The 27312-nt window shown below is 41.2% G+C and overlaps 1 protein-coding gene across 15 annotated transcripts in view; it reads left to right on the top strand.

Moving 5' to 3' along the window:
- The window catches only part of LOC137369501 (transcription factor 4-like), a 648100-nt gene extending 629983 nt beyond the window's left edge, over positions 1 to 18117 (top strand). For all 15 annotated transcript variants that reach the window (XM_068030798.1, XM_068030777.1, XM_068030816.1 and 12 more), the window contains 4 exons: positions 1085 to 1235; positions 1773 to 2005; positions 6903 to 7045; positions 10494 to 18117. In XM_068030798.1, the coding sequence (XP_067886899.1) occupies positions 1085 to 1235; positions 1773 to 2005; positions 6903 to 7039 (521 nt within the window). In that variant the 3' untranslated portion in view covers positions 7040 to 7045; positions 10494 to 18117. The remainder of the gene's footprint in view (positions 1 to 1084; positions 1236 to 1772; positions 2006 to 6902; positions 7046 to 10493) is intronic.
- The last annotated feature ends 9195 nt before the right edge of the window (positions 18118 to 27312 follow it).

The following is a 27312-nucleotide window of genomic DNA, read 5'->3' as shown; positions in this document are numbered from 1 at the left end:
GCCTTCTTCATTGAGAAAGCTGCGTCTGTTTTAGAATTATTTTCACTTCTGGCTGCAAACTAAGCAACACATTGTCTCCCTAGAACATCCGCAATTACATAATGGCAAGTAGCCAGTTAGGAACATTAGGAGCAGTATTAAGCCATTCAGCCCCTCAAGTGTGCTCTGCCATTCAATTTGATCAGGAATGATCTGCACCTCAACCCCAGTTACTCACTTTTGCTGCACATCCTTTTCATGCCCTTACATAACAAGAATCTATCTATCTCAGTCTTGAAAGCTCTAAATGAACCAGCATTCACAGCCTTTTGGGGGAGAGAGTTCCAGATTTCTACTACACTTTGTGTGGGAAAATGCTTCCTGATTTCACTCCTGAATGGCCGAGCTCTAATTTTAAGATTATGTCCCAGACTTGGTCTCCATATTTAAGGAAAGATATACTTGTGTCATCGTTGAATATATTTAAAGCTGAGATAGACAGACTTTTGGTCTATCAGGGAATCAAGAGATATAGTGAGCGGGTGGGAAAGTTGAAACCCAGGATCAGCCATGATCATATTGAATGATGGAGAAGGCTCGATGCGGGGTATGGTCTACTCCTGCTCCTATTTCTTATGTTCTTATATTCTTAAGTTTCCTTGTTACCCCACCATAGGAAATAGTTTATTTGAATCTACCTTATCAAATCCTTCAACATTTTAAACATCTTGATCAGATCACCCCACCAGGGAAAGCAAGCCAAGTTTATATGTTCTCATAATTTAACCCTCTAAGCCATTTTGGTGAAACTGCCCTGCTGTCCCTCCAAGGCCAATATATCCTTCCCGAGGATGCAGGTTTTTGTGCATATATGATTGACTGGGAGATAGACTTATCTCTGTGACACTAGAATTTCTGACATTAATTTGAATACTTTGTAAGTGCATGTGTTTCAAGCTTCCAGAGCATTGCAGTTTCAAATAAGCAGAATTGTTTTTTTGTTGAAATATTTTCAAGGATATTCATAAAAAGTGCTACAGTAATGATGCTGAAAGAAATTATTTCCTACAATTAGTGCTAATCATGTACCTTGCTCCCCTTGCAGCTCTCTCCAGCGGCCTCCAAGGACAAAGCGTGTCGTCAGTCAGCTCAGAGATAAAGTCAGAAGAGGAACCAGATGAGAATCTACAGGATTCAAAATCTACAGATGACAAGAAAGGGGATGAGGAGAAGAAGGATATCAAGATATTAAATAGGTCTAGATCTAGATAATAGTAAATGAATGATCACTTCATTCAGTTCCTGACCAGAATTTGATGAAGTGAGCGTTAAGTGTTGAGTGTAGGGTTTGTATTATAAAATTCTATGGGTCCACTTTGTTGTGCTCAGCCTCCTTTATTTGATTATGGGCCACATGTACAATATGGATGGGCTCTTGAAATTGGTATTTAGCAATAAAGAATGTTTACTTGATTGAATTAATTAGTCCCATTAGATAACTTAAAATCTGTACAGTACAGAAATGCAAGCTTCAGTTTTATTAATGTTTCTTTGATTATTTTGAAATAATTTATAATTCAGATTGAAAATGTGCAGAATTTTGTAAACATTTTGTGATGCAGATTTATTTAAACTTCAACCAATTTGACGATATTGATTTTACTTTAGGATATATGAAGTAAGGAGGATGTTAGTTTGTTGTGCTGATAATGTAAATGCTGAACATATCTATGTTTAACTTTATTTCATATTCTACTTATTTATACAAAATGTTCTTTATTTTGTTTTCTCAGCAATAATAATGATGATGAAGATCTTTCTCCTGAGCAGAAGGCTGAGCGTGAGCGAGAAAGAAGAATGGCAAACAATGCTCGTGAGCGTCTGCGTGTGCGCGACATTAATGAAGCATTTAAGGAACTTGGCCGTATGGTGCAGCTCCACCTGAAGAGCGACAAACCACAGACAAAGCTCTTGATTCTTCACCAGGCTGTTGCTGTTATTTTGAGCCTGGAACAGCAAGTCCGAGGTCAGTAGAGATCCGGAACTGTTCAGCTGTGTCTTGTTGCCCAACTACTCTTTTAATCCTATCTCTTTATTTCCTCCTTGCCAGGCACACAAAATATGAAAATGCAAAATAGATTTCCCAACAAAAACAGTTAAATTTCACTGACTTAAAAATGAATTTAACAAATATTTGATTGGGAATGGTGGCATCAGAGTTATATATATATATAACAGCCCCGACAAACAAATTTCTCTGCAGCACCTGTGGAAGAGCCTGTCACTCCAGAATTGGCCTTTATAGCCACTCCAGGCGCTGCTTCACAAACCACTGACCACCTCCAGGCGCGTATCCATTGTCTCTCGAGATAAGGAGGCCCAAAAGAAAGAATATATATATATATATATATATTTATAGACTGAGATGATTGAATACTCCACTATCACAAAGCCCTCTGCTCTTGGGACGGGAGGGAAATATTTACAATGAAAGAATGAACTTGTATTATATACCACCTTTCACATACTCAAGATGTCCAAAAGCACTTCACAGCCAAGAACTAATTACTGTTGTAATGTAGGCAAATATGACAGCCAATTTGCTCACAGCAAGGCCCTACAAACAGGAATGAGATAGCTGACCTTTTAACCTATTTTACTGATGCTGGTTGAAGGATAAATATTGCGCTGGACACCAGGATAACTGCCCTGCTCTTTTTTGAATAGTGCTATGGGATCTTTTATTTCCACCTGAGAGGACAGACTATTTAACATCTCATCAAAAAGAAGAGTGCACTTCTGACAGAGCAGCACGTCTTCGGTGCTGCACTGAAGCATCGGCCTAAATTATGTATTCAAATCTTTGGAATACAACTGGAACTCATGATCTTCTGTCTTAGAGGCAAAACTGCTACCACTGAGCCAATAGTGGACAGAGTGGATACAGTTGAATCAAGGAGTGTGAAAATGGATAAATGTTCTCAACTTTGTTTTTTTGCGGAGGGGGACCTATGCATCAAGAGATTAAATGGTCTAGACAGGTCCACAATAGATTGATTGTAAAGTGGATCAAATGGTATTTTCTTATTTCACATTCATTTTCTTAACACCCTTTGACCAAAGGTGCCCCGATTTTTCAAGTGTCCCATAGAAGTGCAGTAGAATAATTATTGAAATTACTCTAAGTTATTCTGATCCCTTCTGTTAGTTTACCTGTGATTACATGTCCTTTAAAAAATTTAAGAAACTTGCATCATTCTCCAACTGCATCTAGCGGAGGCAAAAAGAGATACAAGCCTACATATTGGGAGGCAAACAGGGTTTTTCCATTTTTTAAATCACAGAATCGTTACAGTGCAGAAGGAGGCCATTCAACCCATCATGTCTGCATTTGCTCTCTGAAAGAGCAATTCCCTCAATTCCTTCCCTGCCTTCTCCCTATAACCCTGCACATTATTCCTTTTCATATAACTGTCCAATTCCCTTTTGAATGCTTCAGTTGAACCTGCCTCCACCACATTCTCAGGCAGCGCATTCCAGACCTTAACCTCTCGCTGAGTAAAACTGTTTTTCCTCATGTCACTTTTGTTTCTCTTACCAAATACTTCAAATCTGTGCCCTCTCGTTCTCGATTCTTTCACGAGTGGGAACAGTTTCTCTGTCCAGACCTCTCATAATTTTGAATACCTCTATCAAATCACCTTTCAGCCTTCTCTTCTCCAAGGAACTTCTCCAATCTATCTTCATAAGTGATGTTCCCCATCCCTGGAACCATTCTTGTGAATCTTTTCTCTACTCGCTCCAATGCCCTCACATCTTTTCTAAAGTGCAGCGCCCAGAACTGGATGCAATACTCCAGCTGAGGCCAAACTAGTGTCTTATACAAGTTCAACATAACCTCCTTGCACTTGTACTATATGTCCCTGTTAATAAAGCCCAGGATATTGCATGCTTTATCAACTGCTCTCTCAACCTGTCCTGCCACCTTCAATGACTTATGCACATATACACCTAGGTTCCTCTGCTGCTGCACCCCCTTTAGAGTTGTACCCTTTATTCTATATTGTCTCTCCATGTTCTTCCTACCAGAATGAATCACTTCACATTTCTTTGCATTGAACTTCATCTGCCATCTGTCTGCCCATTCCACCAACTTGTCTATGTCCTTTTGAAGTTCTACACTATCCTCCTCACAGTTCACAATGCTTCCAAGTTTCTTATCATCTGCAAACTTTGAAATTGTGCCCTCTGCACCACGGTCTAGATCATTAATATATATCAGGAAAAGCAAGGGTCCCAACACTGACCCCTGGGGAACTCCACTACAAATCTTCCTCCAGCCCGAAAACATCCATTAACCACTACTCTTTATTTCCTGTCACATTTAGATAAGGAAAAGTACATCACAACAATATAATTCCCTTTAGTGTTTTCCGTAAAGTTCACTGTATTTTAAAATACAGAACTAAAATTAGTAGTAAGCATTTCCCATCGCTTTTACAATTGCAGACCTGAATAGTGTGTTTAAAGTTATCATGTAAATTATGTTTGTTTTTCATTTGGCTTTATTTGGTCAGATGCTCTGATAAGAACATTTGACATGTTCCCCACTTCACAGTAACTGCCTTCAAGAAAAACATAAGTTATTTCACACATCTGCCTCATATTGTAAAGTTGGAGTAACTGTGTAAATAGTGCTCCCTCTGGTGGCATTGAACAAATAGTTTGCTCAGCAGATCTGAAGGCCAAGGCTACTGATTTGCAGATTTCACAGCAGAATGGACAGAATTTCAGAATACAATGTCTAAAATCCCATGGATCTAATTATAAATGAAAGAAAGAACAAGAAAGACTTGCATTTATATAGCACTTTTTACGACGTCAAGACATCCCAAGTGCTTTGCAGCCATTGAAGTACTTTTGAAGTGTAGTCACTGCTGTAATGTAAGAAACACAGTAGCCAATTTGTGCACAGCAAGCTCCCACAAACAGGAATGTGACAATGACCAGATAATATGTTTTATGATGTTGAATGAGGGATAATAATAGCCAGGGCACTGGTAATAACTCCCCTGCTCTTCTTCAAAATTGTGCCATGGGATATTTTATATCCATCCAAGAGGGCAGACAGGGCCTCAGTTTAACACCTCATCCAAAAGACAGCGCTACTGACTGTACAGCACTCCAATAGTACCTTGATTTATGTGCTCAAGTTGGTCTTGAACCCATACCCTTCTGACTCAGAGGTGAGAATGCAACCAACTGAGCCACAGCTGAAATGGGTGCTATTTCCAAAACTCCATTAGAAATCTTGCTGTCACATGTAATGAAAATAGAAGTTGACTTATTCAGTAACCGTAAATTAGTCGTCCAGCTTATGGGAATAAAAGCAAAATATTGTGGATGCTGGAAATCTGAAATAAAAGCTGAAAGTGTTGGAAATACTCAGCAGGTCAGAAGAGTTATATACGACTCGAAACATTAACTCTGTTTCTCTCTCCTGTTACAATTGAGGCGGGAGGACTGCACTGTTTATTCTAGTCTCACTTCTCCGCAGGCCACAACATATATTTAAATTTTCCCACTTATTGAAACAATCATAAACTCTACTTTCCCCCAGAATAAAGCGCACCAACTAGGTTTCTTTAATAAGCAACACAATTATCCCTTTATTATAAACCAAGTTTTAACCAATAATGAAGTAAAACATACACACAAATTGAAATATTAAAGCTCATTATTTATCCTAGCCCTTACACACACACGTACATACACATTGGTTAACCAGGAAAAAAATAAAAGGGGTTTTGTTTCCAACTGTTACAGAGAAATAGAAGGAAAAAAAATTAAGCTGAAAAGAAGGTATGGAAATATGTCCTTTGTTTTGGTTAGGCACCCCAAATGCATGTCAACAATTATCACTGGGATCTTCCTAGAACATTTCTTTCCAGGCGATGTTGATGATCAGTTTGGGTAGGCTTTCCAAGAAATGCAGCGACAGTGGCTCCAAATAGGTCTTACAAGTAGGAAGGCAGCAACAGGGTTTCAGTTTCCACACATTCAATGTACAAAGGATTTTTCAAGCAGGCAGGGTTTCTTCAAATATAGCAGGAAATAGCAATCTGAAACATTGGAAATAAAGGGTTTCTTTTCAAGAGCGAGAGATGAGCTGTCTTCTCCTCCTTCTGGCAGGAAAACACACCAGATGTCCTTTTCAACAGTTCAAATTGAAACTAAAACTTTCCAGAAAGCAAGCCTCCTGACAACCATAAATCTTGGCTTATCACTTCTTGGTAAACATTTCCCCAAGTCAAAAACAACCCCTGCTGGGTTATTTGAAAACAGGTGCCTTCCAGTAACTGTTTACAGTTCAAACCTTCTGGTGACCTTTTTAAGAAAAAATATCCAAAGTTCCAGCATCTGTGGAATCCTTTTTCCGTTTTAAAACACAAATTCTCAAAATTTGCCAAAAATTGGAAACACTCGTAACACTCCACAGATGCTAGCAGACCTACTGAGTATTTCCAGCACTTTCTGTTTTTATTATAGCCTAGCCTATGAGTTTTAGTTTCCTCAAATCCCAGATTTTAAACCCTGTAAATTATGCCACCCTTGAAATCTTTGCTGAATTTTAGACAAATTAATTTTTAAGGGTTGGATGAGGAATAGAATTTTTGCAGGGGTTCTTCTGATGTCCCACCGTAACTTTGGCAGAAGATTGGCAAAAACCTTGGAGAAATGGAATAACCCAATTCTATCTCCATTTAACGCAAAGAGCAAATCATAGAGTACAGAAGGAGGCCATTCAGCCCATCTGAAAAAGCTATCCAATCAGTCCCACTCCCATTCTCTTTTCCCATGCCCTGCAAATTTTCCTTTTTAAGTATATTATGGTTACTTTGAACATTTTCTTTCTCATGAAGAGAGGAACCTGAATCCTAAAGCAGCTTGTCTGAAAAGAAGAGAGGAGGAAAAAGTGTCAACAGATCCACCGCCACTCTCCCTTGCAGGAGTCCACCCGAATATGGGAGACACATCCAACCAAATGGGCCCAATGTGAAAAGAGGTAATTGAAATCATACTATCTTCAGCTGCTTTGTGAAACAACGGTAGTAGCCAATATATTAAAAATTCACTCAAATATAACAGATTACACAGTATATACATCCTTCTTTGTAAATACTCAATTTTTACATCTATCAGAAAATATGTGGGAACATTTGTTAATTAATTGTCTGACCCCCATTTTTCTCCCATCCCGTACACTTCAAAATTTTATACAACCATTCATTTTCACTAATGCCTTCCTTTGCATCCACGTTTGGTGCTAAACCTATTCCTTTAAAATATGCTGAAAGACACTCCAAGTTTTCCTCTCAGGCCTTCTCTAGAAATAGTTCTTCCCATTTTATAATGCTCATACACCACTGTATCCCCTAAAAGTTTTCTCTCTTGGGATCCACTTTCTTAATAGTTTTGATTAGTTGTTCCATTTTCATTTCATCTTGAAATTAACAACTTTATAATCACTGAAGTGCAAGTGCTCCCTCACTTCAACTTTTTTCCTTCATCCTTCATAGTCAGGTCCTCCTCCTTTGTGAGTTTCCTCACCTGCTGCTTAAAATAATTCTTGAAGTACTTTCATACAAATACTTAAATACAAATAGTTCCTGCTATCCCAGTCATTGCCAGAAGATTAAAATTCCTAATGATTACAATTGGAGCACTGATTTTTCTTTTATATATAACCTCATAAGGCAGTTTCAGTTTGTGGTGGAATGCAACATATTAGTCACCTGTCTAGAACAAAATACAATGTATACAGTTATGTTGGAACGCTGGTAAAATACAGCCCAAAGCAGGCGATTGGAAGTCAGTTCTGTGTTGAATATGTTGTTTAATTCAGTGGGGTGGTTTCACAGAATACTGGTGCAGTAGTGGAAGCACAGATCCACCCCAACATAACAAGGCTCAAGTCTTAGTCGTCACCCGGGGAAATTGCACAGAAGTGAGGTGCCTTCCTCAGGAAGAAAGGGATGAAGAATAGGCGAGCAAGCTGCTGTCTCCCTGGGCACTCCTGTATACTTTTGAACTGTAGGGTGTTACCGAAGCATGTCTGTATTGGTGTTGTTACGACTAAGGCGGGAGTAATGCACTATTAATTCAGTCCCACTACTCCACAGGTCACAGCATATAAGTAAAGTTTCCCACTTACTGGAAAATAGCCAAATTAAGCACTCTGTTTGTCCCCCTAGAATAAAGCACACCGCATCAGGTTTCTTTAAACAACAACAAAATTAACTATTTATTAATAAACCAAGTCTTAAACAATACTGAGATAACTTTATATGTGAAAAGATTATTTTAAAACTTCTTATTCTTCCTAACCATCATGCACACACACATACATTCAAAAAAAAAGTTAACCGGTTTTAAAAGGATGTTTTCAGATTACAACTGTTTCTTAGGAATAAAAAAAAACTGAGTTGTAACTTCTGGTAGGATATTTCCAGGTCAGTGAGGTATCCCAGAGTCAAATAGTCAGATGCCACTTGAAGTCTCTCCAAGCGAGGTTAATGAATAGTCTATGATGGGTAGGCGTTCATGGCACTTCGGCTGCAGCAGGCATCACACAGATCTTTCAGCAAAGGGTGTAGCAACAGGTCTGCATGAGTTTTGAAATAGCAGTCTAGCAATAGAAGCTTTCTTGAGCTTTCAGGATCTCCCAAAACATAAGAACCAACAGGAATCACTCCTGAGGCAGAGACTTTTCAGAGACTGGAGGCAATAGGAATCTGCTACCTTTTAAAATGCAGGGCTTCCCCTCAGCAAAGCAGCCTTCCTCCAAGGAGAGCAGCAACTCCACATTTCCTGGGTCTTTTCCTCTCCAGGGGTCTTTTTGCTCTCTCCAGGTAGACCATAGCCACCATCTCAAATGTAGAATTTCTTCTTACAAGAGAGACAAGCCTTCATTTTTACGGAGCCGTCTTTTATCTGGTCTGCAAAAAAACAGGTCTCAGCCAATTGTTCTGCCTCGTGCCTGCCCAGCTTATTGGTCTGCACAATGCAACAATGAAACTGAAACTCGAACAATCAAGTCATGTGACCTGTCATTTCCCTTCTTGTTGTTTGCAACAGGTGCCTTGCAGTCTGTCACGCTCAGTTCAAACACCAAGGCCAGAATTTTAGATAAAAGCATAAAATGGAGTGGGAGGCTCGGGGCTTGGGGGCCCCTTCCCTACCCACTCCCGCTTCTGTTGCCACTTTACACGGGGCGGCGGCAGCGGAGACCGGCCCACCCGCCCCAGGCCAATCAAGGCCCTTGAGTGGCCAGTTAACAGCCACTTAAGGGCCTCCGCCCGCTGCCACGGGGATTTTACCCTTGGCCGGTCGGGCAGCCCAGGCCTGAGAAATGCCGCCTGACAAAAGCAGGCAGCTTTCTGACGGCCTTGGTGGGGCCCTCCTGGTCAGGCACCCAACCACCCCAACGCCCAGCACGCTCCCCCGTCCGCCCAATCAACCCCACCTTGTTTTGCTGGGACCCGATCGATCACCTACCCAAAAACTCATCTTCGAATCGGGGCCATCCTTCCTCTTCTTGTGGAAGCTGGGTTGCAGTCCCATCAGTGGCCACCACTCCCGGTGGCACCATTGGGACTAAGAGCTGCTGGTCCACTGATTGGCTGGCAGTTCCATTAGGCGGGACTTCCTGCCTCAATGCGGTGGAAGTCCCGCCTAAGCCCACTGTAAAATCTGGACTGATTCTCTAGGCCCGGCGGGGGCAGGATCGCGCCTGACTTTTCAGTCAGTGGACGCCTCCCGTCCGACAAGGGTAAAATTCAGCCCCAAGTTTCAGCATTCAATGTTCACAGCAAATCCTTTTTCTCAGTCTTTTTTAAAAACACAGAATTCTGAGCTTTCAAATAAAAAGAACAAAACTCTTGTGACTGTTTTTCCCATATGAGCTACATGAAAAACTGATTTCAAAACATTAGGAAGAGGTCATTTGCTGTCCTCTTGTTGAGAGAGAGATGAAGAAAGATCTAAAGATTTTAAAAATAAATGATCCATATAGAACTAAATATTTAAGTCACAGCCATGACATAAGGAAGTGATGTATGTAAGAGAGTGAAAACATAGTACCATGGGGGACCATGGTTTGTGCCAAACTAGTCTGTTCACTGTGACGGTGGTGGTTTTGTTATAATTGGTCTTAGTGTCTTAAGCTACAGAGTGGGGAATCATAACCACAGTTCTTACTGATTGTTATCCAATTTACTGTCCCTTTCCCTTACTTGAAAATCAGTGTGTGTACGGGCATTGAGTTAAGATAGGATGGGGTTCAGCCATGATGCCCACAAAAGTTATTTAGGCTGCCAACACTCATGTGAAGAATGGATAATTGGGCAAGTACTAGAGTTATGAGTCACCACCCTCAGGTGAGAGGCAAAATGAAGTAAGAAGTAAAATGTAAAATGTATATATTATTGATTAATCTTCTTTCTTTTTTATAGGCCCATGGTGCCAGATCAACAAAAATAAGTGAGAGACCATTTCCTTGACAACTGTATTATCTTACAACAATGTAAACACTCTGCCCAATCCCCTTTTTTTGTAAAATGGAGACACATTAAAAGCAGTCACGAAAATGAATCACAGACGAGAGAGAAAGAGCGAGGAAAAAGAGAATACTGCATTCCCAACAAGCAAAGTACAACTTGGGGGACAAACTCTAAACATATCATTCAGAATGTTGAGCAGTATGTTGCAAGCTGTTAATGTACAGCCTAGAGACTGAATGGCAATCTTCTCCACACTGTGGAAAATGCATTTGTGCCTGAACTTCTGTAAAAAAATAAAATTAAAAAAAAAATCAATTTGTAGGTTGAAAAAAATATTTATTTGAAATCGTAACCTTGCAATAATGAAAAGTGTACTTCTGATAAAAAAAAAAGGAAAAAAATACAATTTAACATTATTTTGTTTTGTTGGTGTTCTAGTCAGCTAGTGTTTGTTCTCTGGAGAGAGTGAAGCTTTGCTGCCCGTCTACATCCAGTATTCACAAAAACCAGCAACTGTCCGAATGGTAACTTAGGTGATGACTGCTTAGCCATTCCTTTGTCTGCATGGGAGTAACGGATGGAATAATGGGCCTGTTGGTGATGTAATCCATATCTATATTGCGATGCCTGTGTTTTTTTTTTGTGATTTTTAATTCCTGTCATTTTCCTGCAGTTATATAGTATTTGATGGAAAATAGGTCACACCCTCTGCCTTTTTGTAAGATTTGTTTATATTGGAAACTAAAATCAAATATCAACATGAAAACTTTTTGAATTTAAATGTGATATTATGACAGTGGTCAGCATGGCTGCTGTGTGGAATCAGGCAAAAATGAGTAGTTTGGGGTACAAAATTCATAATGGCACTGTTCCTAAATTAAGTGTGTTCCTTTTGGAGGGTGGCATTGTTGTTTCTGTGAATAAGGTAGTAAGGGGAGACTTACCTCAATGGATCGGTGGGTAAATGGACTGTTCAGTGGAACGGAGACCTGGAGACCAAGAATGACTCCAAGCTCAATCTGCGGTCTTTGCTCAGTTAGCTGATCTCGACCAGGGCGATGGTATGGGTGCGACAATTAGCCTTCATGCTCCTAGATTGGAGGAGGGGCAAGTCGATCAATATTCTCATTCCTGATCACTAGCCAGTGAATTGTGCAGAAAAATCCACGTGGGTGGCAGTTAGACTTGACTGTGATCTTCCTCATCGTAAAATGACCGGCTGAAATTCGTTAGCTGTGCTCACTGCTTCAGTGAGGTAGCCGGTGCCCATCAAACTATGCCCCAGAATTGAGTTGACATTTAGGAGACAAGGGGAAAAATTGGAAGGATGAAAACATAGCAAGTGGAGAACATCATAACAGTCAGTTATCAATAAGTATATGGGAACCCTGAAGTAACTGTAAATGGAGGTTCCCACTATAATATATACAAAATATTATAACGGCAGAAGTATCCATTTGCATTCCATTTTTACCATGATATCTAATATTGTATGTGTATGGTGTGTATATATAATAGTTTTTTTTAAATCTACTCCATATGACTGGTGTGACTTATGCTCCTGGATGAGGAACAGAAGAAAACCTGCAATTCACCCTTTGATTTATTGTCAGTGTTCTGGTTACAGAAGCTTTCCACATAGGTTTTTAAGCATTTGTACTAAACCTGGATGGTAATATAGTTCTGCGCAGAGGTTTGCCTATGATCAATCTGAAGAGTCAGCTTAGTTCTATGCATGTCAGGAGTAGTGAAAACAAGTGCTTTAGGCAGGTTTACTGCAGATATATTTATGCAATGTAACGTGAAGTAGCAGCTTACTTCTACGTATAAAGAAAGTTAGGTTATAAAAGCAAAATGCTCATTTAAAACAAACAAGAGCTGCACATTTACGCACACATGCTGACCATCTCAGTGCACAGTTGTTGCACAAGTTGCATTTTCTCTGTGAGGATGTTATATATATAAAAAAATGATAGACCTAGAAAATTTTCCTTTTTATCCAGTCCCTGTTGAGGCAAATCAGTTTATTTTAAAGCAGAAATGTTAGAACCTCTGTGATTGAAGTGCTAAAGGTATAATTTACCCTTCCAATGATTCCTAGTCTAAGTTAAATACTGTGTTGGTTGGAAATTCTAGAAGCTAACACAATTTACCGTGAACTTCTCTGTCTGTCATCTTCTTGATGGGCAGATTTTAGTACCGACTAGGGAATTAAGTCATTTTGGGTTGCTCCAGAGTGACCTTAAACAGGTCTTGTGATGTGAGTAATTCATTATTCAGGTTTCCATCGGCAGGAACATCAGAATCCAAACCAGATCTCATCTAGCATGGCTACCGGTATGGGTCCGGACATGAAAAAAGGTAACAACTTAGTGGTCCAAGTTCTGTACTGGCTGGATTTTAAAGCTCTGGGAAATGTACAGTAAACTTGTACCAAGACATTCTCCCTCATTAAGATGGTACAGGTTCATTAGTGGCTTTGAAGTTTGGATCTATCTAGACTGTTGGTGCAAAGATCAGTACTGGCGTTTATATTCAGTAAATGCCAGCTGCATGAGCCTGGCATTATAGCCAGTCTGCTGTTAGTTGAAAAGAGTCTTATTTTCCATCAAATAGTGTATCTGTGAGGAACTAGGCTACGAAACCGTAGATTTTTCCTGAAACAGGTCTTTTAACCCTTTGAGCACTGCTGTAATATTTCTCCATTAAAATACAACAACTTTATTCCAGACGTACAGCGCATTGAGAGATAGTGTCAGAATCATTACATTCCCTATTTGTTTTTAGTTCCCCATTAATTTTGCCTTCTCTTCCAATACACAGTGTTCCATTCCTTGCGCTGAGGGCATGCAGGCATCTTGCTGTCAGATCTCTGCCAGTGCTAATTTGTAAGCTGTCACTTTGAGATGTGCAGGAACAAAAGTGGGGAGACTCACCTATCCACTCCCCCCATGCAAGGGGTTTCTTAGCCCGCCCTTTCCTAATGAACAAGGCTGCAATCAGCATCTCACCATGTAGGACAATAGTCTGTTGTTAATGCACCAACCTACTTTTCCAGTAAAATATTGCACCTTTATATTTTCTTCCCAAGTTTCCCCTTATGACATAAGGAATTTACAGAAAATTGCATTTTCTGTTCCCACACAAAAGAACAGTTTGTATTTTGAAAGCAGCAGAAATCCTTCTGTGCTCAATGGGTTAAAGTCACGAATGTAGAGATTGTTGTGGTATTGATCATGGTTCCATGGAAAGCATGTTCCATTTATTAAACCATAATTAAAGAAGGGATTCAATGCAACTGAATCCCAATGAGTCCTTGGATCAGAACTTCTACATAGTGAGAATGGATGGGAATGAAACATGGGAGATTTTTACCCTTGGCTCAGGTATGCGCTTATCCGGATTCTACTGTAGCGGGAATCTGGGGGAGAGCTCAGGCCACTGTTAAATACATATAAATCATATAGTCAAAAACAGCCAGACATCAGAGCACTCTTTCTACCCATTGCACATACCGCATGGAAATCTGAACATGCTGAAAAAAAACTCATCATGGAATGCTTGAACTTGGCAGTGCGCCTGGTCCCAGAAACGAAGCATGTTTCCATGCACCAAGTGCTGAGGGAAAGGAAACTGTCCACAACACAACGGATTAAAATGTAACCATTTCATCGATCAGTGCCGAAAGCAATTATAGTAACACTGCCTGCTAAAATATTTTAAAGCATTTAATACTTAAGGTTCTCTTTGTTTTTTTTTTCTCAACAAAAAGTACTGTAGTAGATTAGAGACAAAAAAAGCAGCGATGATTATCGATAGTGGATATGCAGCTTGCGATATTGACAAGAGCAGCAAGGTCTAGAAGCCTGAGCAAATTAAAACAAAAGCGGCTTCAAAGAACTTGTTAGTTTTCTAGTGTTTCTTTAAAGAACTTAGCAATAACGAACGAGAAAGTGTGCATTATTTGTGAAGAACGCTGACCAGCATTAGTTTATGCATGAGGTGAAGCTTGGAAAAATCATAGCGACTATCAACATAAAAGGGGTTTCATATATTGTATATAGTTTTTTAAAAATCCCACCAATAATCATAATATAGATTTTGTTATATTAAACATGATAAAAGTAAGCATTAATGTTGGAGTTGGGCAAAAGGTCATTATTGGTCATTTTTTTTTGTTTACATTCTTGTACACGGAGCGCATACACTAGTTTGGAGGGCGGGGGTGGTTTATGCTCTTAAAATCTTTTTTTTTTAAAAAACACAGCACTGGAATTTTAGTGTATGTGCGTGACCTGAAAATTCTCCTAGTGTAAAGCTTACCGATCTATTGGGAGCCTGTACTACTTACACTTCGTGTAGACTTGAAACATTCCTGCCAGTGATATGTCCTCTGCCCCAAGCAGAGTTTCAGAAGAAAGTCATGCTTTGGTATAAAAAGGCAACAACAAAAAGGAAGAGAAAATGGTCCATCTCCTCTCCCTGTTGGTAATTAACCATCACTTAAAAAAAAAAATTGCAAAACTTTGTGTGTTATATGCAGCGACAGGCAAATTTTGCAGCTGTGTTTGAATTCTTTGTGTAAGAGCTAAAAGTTATATTTTTACATGTAGACTTAAAAGTCATTGTGTTTTTTGAATATGTCATGAGGTTTTTTTTTTGCTTTTAAAAAGAAATACAATGGAATCCCTGTGGTTTAAAAAGTGTCTCAAGTTTAAATGAGATAGTAAAATTTCAAGTAGCATTGTCACGGAATTTTACAAGCACACATATATTTCTGGAAACATATTTCAAAAAAAAAGGAACAAAATAAGGTATTTACAATTTATTACCTACTAAATGTTTTTATCTAATTCACTCTGTGCTGTTGGAATATTGTTGATAATGATTACATTTGTGAGTGTACAAGGTTCCAGTACTTTGATGGGCAGTTCATGAAACTTTTAAATGCATGGAGGTGGATCAAGAAAACATTTGATTTATTTTTAAAGCTGTGAATTGGAAAGGAACAAAGTCAATTGGCTGAAGTAAAGCTGAAAGGTGTTACTTTCTAATGTGCTGCTCTTATAGAAAAAGCACAGTGCCTCTGACAATCCAACATCAATTCAAGAAGGCAATAATCTAAACTTTTGATGAGAACTGAAATGTTGTTACTCTTTTAGCCGCTGCTTATTTAAGAAGTATAATGGTAAATAAAACTGAAGATTTATAGATTTTTGTAAGGTAGGAGTAATAAGGGATATGGAACCAAGGAAAGTAAATGGAGTTAAGATACAGGTCAGTCATGATCTAATTGAGTGACTCGCATATCTGAATGGCCTGCTCTTGTTATTATGTTCTATCCTATGTTCCTAAAGTACATTGGGTACAAATGAATGGAAGTTGACTAGTTAAGGGCTAACTGCTGTAGTGTGAAGAGCTACACAATTAAACTATGTAAGGTAAGTGTGGTATGCCTACAAGGCTAAGATGTCTGTCCAACTGCAGTCAGGTTAGTGAAAGGTGCAACAACACTGAGTACAGCGAACCAGTTGAGATATGATTCCAGCTTTAGTCACAATGATTAACCCCTTAGGAATTTTCACATTTGAAATGGTATGGACTCTTACTGATAATGTAACATCTTCATGTCGAAAAAATGTCTTCCAGTAGGTTTCTCCTTCCGTCTCTTGACTGCATTGGGTGTCAAAGATGATCGGAGTTGGTGTGGTTTATATTTTAAGTAGAGGAGGTAATGAGATGATTATTTCAAACTCAGAATGGATTCTCATCATTTAAAGAAGAATCTGACAGGAACAAAACGGCTAAAGCCATACAACATATGTAGTCATGCATTAATTTTTTGTGATGTCAGCTGAGCTGCTTTGTGTATCTAAAAATGGCCTGGAAATAGAAATTTCATTTCAGTATATATTTCTAGTTACACTGTAACAACATTCCTTTTGTCTTGAGATAATGAGTAATTATAGATTGGGGGAAGTTAAGGCAGAATTTAAAAAGATAGTGTAGCTTACTTTGAGCATATGTTTAAGGGGAGAGCTGTTTGCATCCAGAGGTCCAATTTTCAAATTTGTTCAGGGAAGGATAGGAAATCTCTTTGTTGTTTAAGATCTTGAATAGAATGAGTTCTAAAAAAACATAGCACTTCAGAGATATTGTGGCATCATTGATGATGTGTGACAATATAAAGGAATTTTATTAGACCTAGCCATTATTTAGAGGCACTTTTGTTTGAATGGGTGACACAAAAATGATATTGCCAACTTATGACTGATCATATATAATACTTATGTTTTAGTTGGGCATGTATTACCTGTGTTATCATCTGAAGCAGTATTTTGTTAGACACATGCAAAAGAGTTGTAACATTTTAATTGTTATTAAAAAAGTCAGCATAACATCAACTAAGTAGAAATTAAAGATCTTATTAAATTAAAATTATTAATGGATCCACATCCCTGTCTATAACAGTTCATAAACTGAATCTAACTGCTCACCCATCAGTACCCATTGTCTTCAATGTAGCTGTAATTAACACTAACGCCTATTTACTGTCAATTGAACCAGTGATGCAATTTGTAAATTTATCCAGTCTTCCGATTTTTTTTTTTTAATTTTGTTTAGTTTTTGTTTTATTTTCCTTTTGTAATTTTTTTTTGTATCAGGCAAGTTTTTTTTAATTCTTAAAAAAGTGAACACTCTCCAGAAATGATTTAGCATTTGGTATGAACAAGCACAAACATTAGCCAATTATAGCTGACTGGAAAAATATATAGGTAAAATTTTAAAAAAAAGATGTAATTCCAATAAAATGGGGCACCAAGGCTTTTATGAGCCCACTTTTACAGACATTTTTCTCATGGACTCTTATTCATCTTGTGCAGTGCTGGTTTACCATGCTCATTTCAAGTATTATAGACATATGTAATGGTGAGAATATGAACTGTGGCCTTTTTCATTCTTGTACTTGTGATGCAATTAAGTGAAGAGAAAAGCAGAGAATTACCATGTATCAGTGCCTGGCTTTTTGTTATAAAGCTTCTTTTGTCTAGTGCTCTTTTTGCTATGAAATAGACTGTAGTACACCCTATAAAAGCTAAATTTAAAGAAAAAATATATTTGGCTTATTTTTCGCAGGAGCAATCCTTTTATACCATGGATCTTGAAAAAAAAATTCTCGGATTCTGAATATTTCTCTTTGTAGATTTTTGGAATCATTCTGAGTAAAAGTTTGTTACTTTATTTTACTATTTAAAAGATGTTATTTTACCATGTGTTACTGAGATGAACTGTATGGTAGCGTTTTAGTTGTAAGTCGCATGATGTCGCGACTACACAAAGCTGCAGCAGTGAAGAAAAAACCTATTTCACCTTTTTCCCATTTGTGTGGCTCGAGTGCCTCAACTTTTCATGTTTTTTTGGTGTTTTTCAGATTTGTAGAAATGTCCGAACAGATTGTTTGCTGGAGTATTCAAAGGCCAGCTCGATGTAGGCCATTACCTGTTTATCATCAGTAGTTATTCCAAGCAGTCATGTACATGACAGTTCTGTAGCAATAAATGTGCCATTTTTATAACCTTGTGTTTCAGGTGTGCTTTATGTTCTTTACCTGACACTGGTAATCCTCAGTGTTTGAAGAACTATATCCATATTGTAGAGCTGTTATTGTTTCTGTTCTTCTGCAATCCAAATTTTACCACACCCTCAAAACTACTTCCAGTGAAAAAAAAATCGCCCCTCTCACACATACACTACTAGACAAACCACACTAAGGGTTATACAAAACTTGGAACTTTAAAACCCAAACTCGTATCAACTATTCCCTGCAATTTGACTTGCTGATATAGGTTTTCCAAACATAGTGCCAGTGTAGCTCATGCATTTCAATGCTTTTCATCAATCAGGAAACTTAGGTCACTTTGGGTTCCTTCTTGCTCATCTCAACTTGGTTGGTATACTGTACTATGGGTCCTGGTCTAGGTTTCTCAATTTTTAAGTAAAATTCTTGACACTGACTTAGCACCTAATGTTTCTGCTGCCTCCTGTTGAATCACAACTTTGTGACCTTTGAATTCTCCATGTATTTCTGACATACTCAAAACAACACATAGCATTCTACCAATCCCGGGACAAAATAGAACCAATAAATCACACTCCAGGTGCTGCTTTTCTACAGGTGATTCATCCTCTCGTGTCAAATTCACAAAGAAGTTATTTCTCAACACTCAAGAGTTACAAATGCCTTCTCGTCTAGATTTTTGTTGCAAAATTAAACATACCAAACCACGCCATTGCACATCCTGCGATATCCTGTCTAAGGAGAATCCAGGTCTAACTGTTATAAGGAAGGCGTAAACGCCAGCCTGTTACGTTCTTTCTCACTCCTGTTATGCCGTTTGCAGCAGAATGATTTCAGTGCATTTCTTAACAAAGCTCAATTTTGATTGACTGGAGAACAGAGCAAGCAGAAAGCTAACAAAATAGAAGCCAATTTAATGCTATCATTTTTCATTTTATTGTGGGTCTAAATCCATGGGAAAAATCACTTTCTACAAGGATAAAATGTGGCCTAAAGGAGAACAAGTTACTTTGAAGTACCTCACGATCCAGTATTTATTTTCACTTAGAGTTTCTATCATAGTAATAATTAATCCCTTTGTTAAAATATATCAATAATATAGAAATGTGTTGCTTGACACTCACATAATTATAATCAGAGAAAAATGGACGCTGAGCCAAAGAAGGAGTTTTTAGGAGGGTTAAGTAAAAGCTTGGTCAAATGGGTAGGTTTTACGGAGTGTCTTGAGGGAGGTGGAGAGGTTTAGGGAGGGAATTCCAGAATATATGGCCTACATTGCTGAAGGCATGGACACAAGGTGGGGCGAAGGGACTGGATGCATAAGTGGCAAGAGTTGGAGAAATGCAGCATTCGTGGAGGGTTGGTTGGGCTGGTGGTTCGAGATATAGGGAGGGGCAATGACATGGAAGATTGATCATGAGGATAATTTTAAATTTGAGGTGTTGGGGAACCAGAGTAAGTCAGTGAAAACAAAGGTGATGGGGTGAGCAGGAATTAATGTGATATAGGAGCAGAAGTATTTTGGATGAACTAAATTTAATGGAGGATGGGAGACCTACTAGATGAGCAATAGAGTAGTTAAGGCTTAAGGTGCCAAAGGCACCCACTATCAACATCCTGGGGATTACCGTGACCAGAAACTGAACTGGAGTAGCCATATAAATACCATGGCTACAAGAGCAGGTCAGAGGCCAGGAATCCTACGGCAAGTAACACACCTCCTGACTCCCCAGAGCATGTCTACCATCTACAAGGCACAAGTCAGGAGTGTGATGGAATACTCTTCACTTGCTTGGATGGGTGCAGCTCCAACAACACTCAAGAAGCTCGACACCATCCAGGAAAAAGCAGCCCGCTTGATTGGTATCCCATCCATAAGCATTTATTCCCTCCACAACCGACGCACAGTGGCAGCAGTGTGCACCATCTACAAGATGCACTGCAGCAAAGCACCAAGACTCCTTAGACAGCATTTTCCAAACCTGCGACCTCTACCACCTAGAAGGACAAGGGCAGCAGATACATGGGAACATCAACACCTGCAAGTTCCCCTCCAAGCCACAGTCCATCCTGACTGGGACCTATATCGCCGTTCCTTCACTGTCACTGGGTCAAAATCCTGGAACTCCCTAACAGCACTGTAGGTGCACCCATTCCACATGAACTGCAGCAGTTCAAGAAGGAAGCTCACCACCACTTTCTCAAGGAAAAAAGGCCGAATGAGGGTTTTAGCAGTAGATGGGCTGAAGCAAGTGGTATTCTGGACGAGAAGTAGGCAGTCTTGATGATGGTGGGAAAATGGAATTGGAAGCCCAGCACAAGATCAAATAGGATGCCCAGGTTCTCAACAGTCTGGTTTGACCAGAGACTGAGGTAGGGGTGGAACTGATGGCAATGGGTATAGAGTTTGTGTTTGGAGTTAAAGACAATGGCCAGAATTTTACCGTTATCTGTGGCTCCGGGGCAGATGCGTCTGAAGCAGATGAGGGCTCTGATCCCGCTCCACATCTCCTGGCCATCAGCATTGCACGCAGGGCAGCCAATTAGCGGCCCTGTGGCGTATCTGTGAAATGAAAGGGCGCGCGCGGGCGGGATGATATTCAGCATTGGGGGCGGGGCCACATCCGGGAAAGGCTGATGTAAGCCCTTGAAAAAGGTTTACTGCAATGAAATTGAACAGTTAGTTCTTACCTGGCTTGACATTAACACATCACTGGCATTAGGTCTGGAGTATTAAAAGGCTCTACACCTGCAAGGAGAGAAGGACTGGCAGAGTACAGGAGAAGTACAAGAAGTGATGGAGGGGAGAAGCATTCGCTCAGCCACCCGATTTTCGGATGAATCACTGCAGGTCCTCCTTCAGGCGGTTGAGGAGAGGCAGGAGATCCTCTTCAATCCAGATAGTAGAAGGCGACCCTCCCAAGTGACCAAAGAGGGCCTGGCTGGAGGTGGCAGAGGAGGTCAGCAGCCGTGGCATTGTAAAGCGGACATGGATCCAGTGCCACAAGCGCCTCAATGACCTGCTTCGCGCTGCCCGGGTAAGGGGCATTTCTCATTCATCTAATCGTTAATGTGTCAAGGGACGGTATATATGTTCTCATGATGCAATGTGGAATCCTGTATGATCATTGTTTGGCTGCTGCCTTGCATTAGTACGCAAGATGGGCAAGTCTGAGATGAACAGTGATGCGGAAGGGTTCAAGTCGCGCTTAGCACTGGCACAGTTGTGAAATGCTACATCAACCCCTTTGGGTGACTGTGTGATATGCCAACAACTATGTTTAAACTAAGTATTTTTGTTTAATTTGGAAAAGAGGGCACACAATGAGAGAGGTCCCGTACAGGTGGTGGCGTGGCCAGTCAGGCATACCTGAATAGAATGGAGGAAGTTGCTTTGACGATAGCAGGGGAGGAAGGAGGACACGGCATTGCAGATGGCGAGGCCAATGGACCTGGACATGAGAGTGAGTCATCCAGAATGTGGTGTAAGAGTGTATGTGGGGGGTTGGGGGAGTGGTGGTTGGTCAATGGTGTGGTGATTGTCTAAGGCATTGAATTGTGCCCTCAAATGTTAAATCTCACAGATGTGACCTTAATGGAGTCAAACACATGTCCTTAAGTCTGGATTGCTGATCAAACTGATCAATATGATTTTCCCAACAGGTGAAACACAGCATGGGTCAGGAAGCGTCTCCGTTGCCCGACCATCCACCTCTGAGGTGGAGGAGGGTGCCTCAGAGGGTGCACCGTCACATCCTTGAAACGCAGCAAGTACCAGCGCAGATACTTATACCACAGCAGGGATTAGCGTGTCCGGGGAGTCGAATTCACATACAGGTGTGAGCACAGCACAGTTGCCGGGCCAGCCACCAGAGGCAGAATCGGCCAATGCCTCACACATTCGGAGGAATGTGGGATGCCAGGCCAGTGCAGAGCTGATGACCTTCCCCTGAGAACATCTATTCGTCAGGAGATGTTGCAGGTGCAACAAGTGGTGCATGGAAATCTGGTGGAGTTGCCTGGGACGCTGCGCGCTTTGACTCATACTCTGGAGACATCCATCCAGAGTATGAGTTCAGCGAACTCTCAGGCATTTGAACATCTGGCTTCCTCCATTGAAAGACTGGTGGCTGCAGTGGAGGGGCCAGTTCTGGGTGCAATTCGTGACCTCAGAGCGAGTGTGGCCTCCTGGACCAGAGCACCAGAGAGCAGAATCTGATGCGTTGGCGACAGGTCGAGACCGCTCATCCCTCTGATGTCACCATTGAGGACCAGCTGAGCCTCACGAGGGCACAGGGGCAGCAGATCGCATATGGGAGCTCCTCTCAGGGCGCCTCTGATGCATCCTGCAGCTCCTTGCTCCCTCTGCCAGGGACATGTGAACCGTGAAATCCCAGGGTGTTAGAGGGTGCTCATGATATTTATCATGAGAACCCTGAGATGCTGTGGCCCTCACGTTTTTCGAGCAGGCAGAGGACATCCACCAAAGTCATCACAAGCAAGGCAACAACCAGATCAGCCACCTGCCTCTGGTGAGTCTGGTGGCGAGGGATCATCCACCCGCATGAGCACTTGCAAACAAAATAAGAAATCACTTTAACATCACTACTGGTTCACTGGGTTACTTGTAATTTATTTATTTGATTTGTATAAGAAAATATTGTAATAAATTTTGTCTCTTGACTATTTGACATGTCATTCCTGAAGTCACATAACATCGTTGCTCAGCACAAGTAGTTTTAAATGTGAGGTCACACACTTGGGTTGCGTTCCTCATGATGTGAAGGATTGCATCGTCACATTATCTCTCCCCCTGTAGATGAGTGAATTTGCCCTCTCAGATGCTCACAATAACTCATTTCATACGGCAATATCAATTTTGTGAAAATTTATATCCTCTCAATGGAAACGCCTGCCTATTAGAGACTCCCTGGTCTCTTCAGCACTTACAGCCAAATTATATTCAGCTTCCTTTCCCTGATCATCATGTGACTGATGCCCATCTTCCTCATCAGAAACTCCATCATCGTCTGATGACACATTGCGTTGACATTGATCATCCTCCAGGCCTCTCCATTTTCAATCAGCAGGTTATGCAAGGCACAGCAGACGATAATGATTCTTGAAATGCTTGATGGTACGTACTGCAGTGCTCCACCAGAGCCGTCAAGACACCTAAATCTCAGCTTTAGTAGGCCTATAGTTTGTTTGATTGTCACTCTGGTGGCCGCATGGCTCTCATTGTATCTTTCCTCCGCATGACCCCTTGGGTTCCTCACTGGTGTCATGAGCCATGTCTTCAGAGGATAACCCTGTCGCCAAGTATCCATCCCTCCAATCTGTCAGGAGGACTGAAAAGTGCAGGCACCTGGGGGTTTTGGAGAATGAAAGCATCATGACACAACTCCCAGGGTAACGTGCACACACCTGCATGATTCTCTTCCAATGATCACAGACAAGATGAACGTTCATTGAATGGAATCCCTTTCAGTTCATGAATGCACCCGACTGACCTGCTGGTGCTCTAAGGGCCATATGTGTATAGTCTATCATGCCCTGTACCATTGGGAAGCCAGATATAGTGCTGAAGCCTCTGGCTCTCTCAGCCTGACTGGTGTTGTCCATCTTGAACCTGATGAAATGGTTAGCACGTTGGAACAATGCATCAGTCACAACCTTTATGCAGTGGTACGCTGCTGCTTGTGAGACACTGCACAAGTCTCCTGCTGAGGCTTGGAATGAGCCACACGCATAGAAGTTAACAGCTATTATAACCTTTAGAGCGACCAGCATTGGATAGCCACTGATACAGTTTGAGGCAACATCCACTGCCAGCATCTCACAAAGAGTCTCCTGTGACAGCCGTAGTCTTCTTCTGCACTGGCGTTCTGACAGCTGCAGGTAGGTTGGTATGCCCTTCCTGCTTGGTAGGCACGTCTCCTGATGTGTTCGCTCCTGGGCGACTCTGCCACATGCTCTCCCTCCAACATTACGAGGATGCACTGGGGCAGCTGGTTGCATGTTCCCCTGCCCATTTGTCCTTCTGTCCCTCATTGGGGCACAGTCCTCCTCATCTGATGATCCACTTCCTGAGTGAACAATTCTCATTGTTGTACAGCAGACCAGAAGCAATGACCACAGGTATTAGCTTCCAGCTGTTATGACTGGCTCACGAAGGCCCCTTCCTTTCACCCAATAACTTAGAGCAAATGGGGCCCGAGCATCAGTGAATAACATTCAGATGAATCCTTCTGCACAAGCTACAAGTAACACCCCTTGTTAGGGCACACAAATAACATCAGAATTAATAAAGCGCAAAAATAAAATTTGTACCTCCAACTCCCTCATGATTCAATGTCTGCCGCTCTTTTAAACCTGTCGGGTTCCCGAGACACCCCACGACCCGATTTACGACCGTAAAATTAGACGGCACACGAAAAATTGTTGTCAATTGCTTTTTCAAGTGCCTTAATGAGTTTTCAATTGCTTGTAGTCGGGCAGCGAGCGCAGACTCGATCTCGCCCGACTTCCTACGTTGGTTAAATGGCGTCTGCGTGTAATGACGCCGGGGACCCGGCCCGACGTCATCGCACTCCATTTTACCTTCCGGACACCTCCGATGGAACCCGATTCCTGAAGGTAAAATTCCGGCCTATGGCTTTAGCCTTACCAATATTTAACTGGATAAACTGTGGCTCAATGAAGACAGGATGTTGGAGAAGCAGTTTGATCACACAATAGGTATTGGAGGGGTTGAGAGAGATGATGGAGAAATAGTGCAAGGTTCATTTGGATATATGAGGAACCTTATTTCATGTCTGGATGATGTTGCCAAGGGGCATCACTTAGATGAGAAAGTAGAGGGGGGGTGGCCACTGATAGATCCTTAAATGACTTCAGGGATCATACCGCAGGAGGACAAATCATTTTTGGGGATGTTCTTGTTACAGCTGGATAGGTAGGATTGGAGCCAAGCAAGTGTAGTCACACTCAGCTGGATAAAGGTGGAGAGGCCATGGAAGAAGATGGTGTAGTGAATCACGTTAATGGTTTCAGGGAAGGATGAGGAGTCATAGTGCACCGCAGTCACAGTCATAGAGGATGACAGTTGTGACGTTGGGTTTAGGTTTGGCCAACATGCATGGGGTTAATACAATGGTCATCTATGTTCAATTTGCCTTGAAACCAAAGACTTTGATTTGGATATAAATCCAAATTATGTAATTAATTAGATTAATCCCCATCTAAGGGCAGTGAACCTTGATATACCTTGTATATAAATATTCTTTTTAATCTATATAAATAGATTAGCATTGGGGTTAATATAGCAGGATCTACTAATCTGGCTAGCACTGGGGACGTCAAAATAGTTTTCTGGCTTAAGGGCTTTGATGTTATTACACATGGGCTGACAGATCAGCTTTCTAAATGTGGAATCATCCCCAGCTGACCCAGCACATCACAGTTGTGGGCCAGTACAAATCTGGGAGCATTCTGCTGACCCTTATTTTGAAAGTGAAGGCAGAACTTCTGACTTGCATTTGGAAGGTGTGGGAAGAAAATATTGTGTATATCTCTCCATGGCAGAACTGACACTGAGTTTTACTCCAAAACTGCCACTGCCCATAAGACTGACATTCCTGCAGGCTGTATTTAACAAGATTACTCCTGTAGGTTGTCCTGGTGCCATAGTTTTATGCCATGATTTTTTTTTTTTGGAAGGTGAAAGATTGAATCATGTTTGGATATGGTACAAAAATATGGTAACTAACTTCTGGCTTTGCAGCTTACTTTTCCTGGAGAGTAAAAGACAGCAATAGAATACCATGGAAGTGGGATTATGCCAGCACTTGTATCAAAAGTGAGAACCCTGTATTAAAATGTTAGGACTTATAGCACTGGTGAAAATTCTGCATTAAAACTATACTGTTGGCATAGTCCTGCCCCCACACTGTTCGCTTACTTTCACTCTCTAGTCACACATAAAGAAAACAGTTCCCAGGAGGGCTGTGAACACAATCTTTAAAAAAATAATAGAAAAAGGTGAGGAAAGAAAGGAAGAAAAGTGAGAATATATAAATATTAATAGGCAGGCAGCATCTGCGGAGAAACTGAAGTCAGTTAGTCAACATTTCAGTTAGTCAACATTTCTGGTCAATGACCCATCCTCTAGCATACTAATAAAAGTTTTAGACCTGAACATTGACTGACTTCAGTTTCTCCGCAGATGCTGCCTGACCTGCTAAATATTTCCAGCTTTTTCTGATTTTGGTATTAGATTTCTGCTATTTGTTTGTAAGTATGAATATATTTCTACCAATTCTATGAGTTTGGTGTGAGGAGATTCCTTGGTTGCGAAGTTGACTCACAACTGAAAATCTAAAGCATAAGATTTTCCCAATGTTAAAAGCTCCAAAGAGAGAATCTCACAAAGGTTAGAGGACAGAGTCAACCTCCAAGTGACTGCACAAGCTACCATTGCCACTGAAGAAATCTGCCAACCAAACTCTTTTCTATTGGGAAGAGTAACTGCCCATTCTAGCTCATGATACCCGTTAGCTTCATCCTTTGGTATTTTGACATAATTCATGTCAGGGAATTTTATGCTCTCCCTTTGTTGGGTTTGGAGGTGGGGAGAGCATTTAATTGTGGGGGGGATGATCGTTTGGAGGATCCCACCACCTTCCCGCCTCCACCCAAATTCTGTCCAGGGCAGGAAAGCCTGTGAACGGCCTTCCTGCCCCTCCGCCAATTGAGGCCATTAATTGGAAAATTAATGCCCAATTGAGGGCTTCAGCCAGCTGCTGCCTGCGGGTGTGCGGGCCTGTCACCACACGGGAAGCACGGCAAGCAAACCCGTGCTGGTTGCTTGCTGGCCCTGGGGGAGGGTGGGGGCTGGTCCCTCATTAAAAGGCACAGTGCGTGGATGAGGGACCTGGCATCAGGAAGAGGGAGGGGCGCTGGGACCCACCCCTCTGCCCTTGCTGCCAAACCCCTTACACCCTCCTCCCCCATGTCCCCCACACCACAAAAACCCTCCTGCCCTGACTTACCTGTGGTCTGGGTCCAGAACCTCCAGTGAGTCCAGTACCTGCCACAGCCACTGTCTCTGCGGTGGCACTGCTCCACTTAAGTGCCCAATTGGCATGTAATCCGTCGGGCCTTCTCCAGAGAAGGCGACGCAGGGCTCTC

The sequence above is a fragment of the Heterodontus francisci genome, chromosome 1, assembly GCF_036365525.1.
Source record: "Heterodontus francisci isolate sHetFra1 chromosome 1, sHetFra1.hap1, whole genome shotgun sequence".
NCBI lineage: Eukaryota > Metazoa > Chordata > Chondrichthyes > Heterodontiformes > Heterodontidae > Heterodontus > Heterodontus francisci.
Note: the sequence above shows the minus strand (reverse complement) of the source record. Positions and strands in the feature narration are given on the sequence as shown.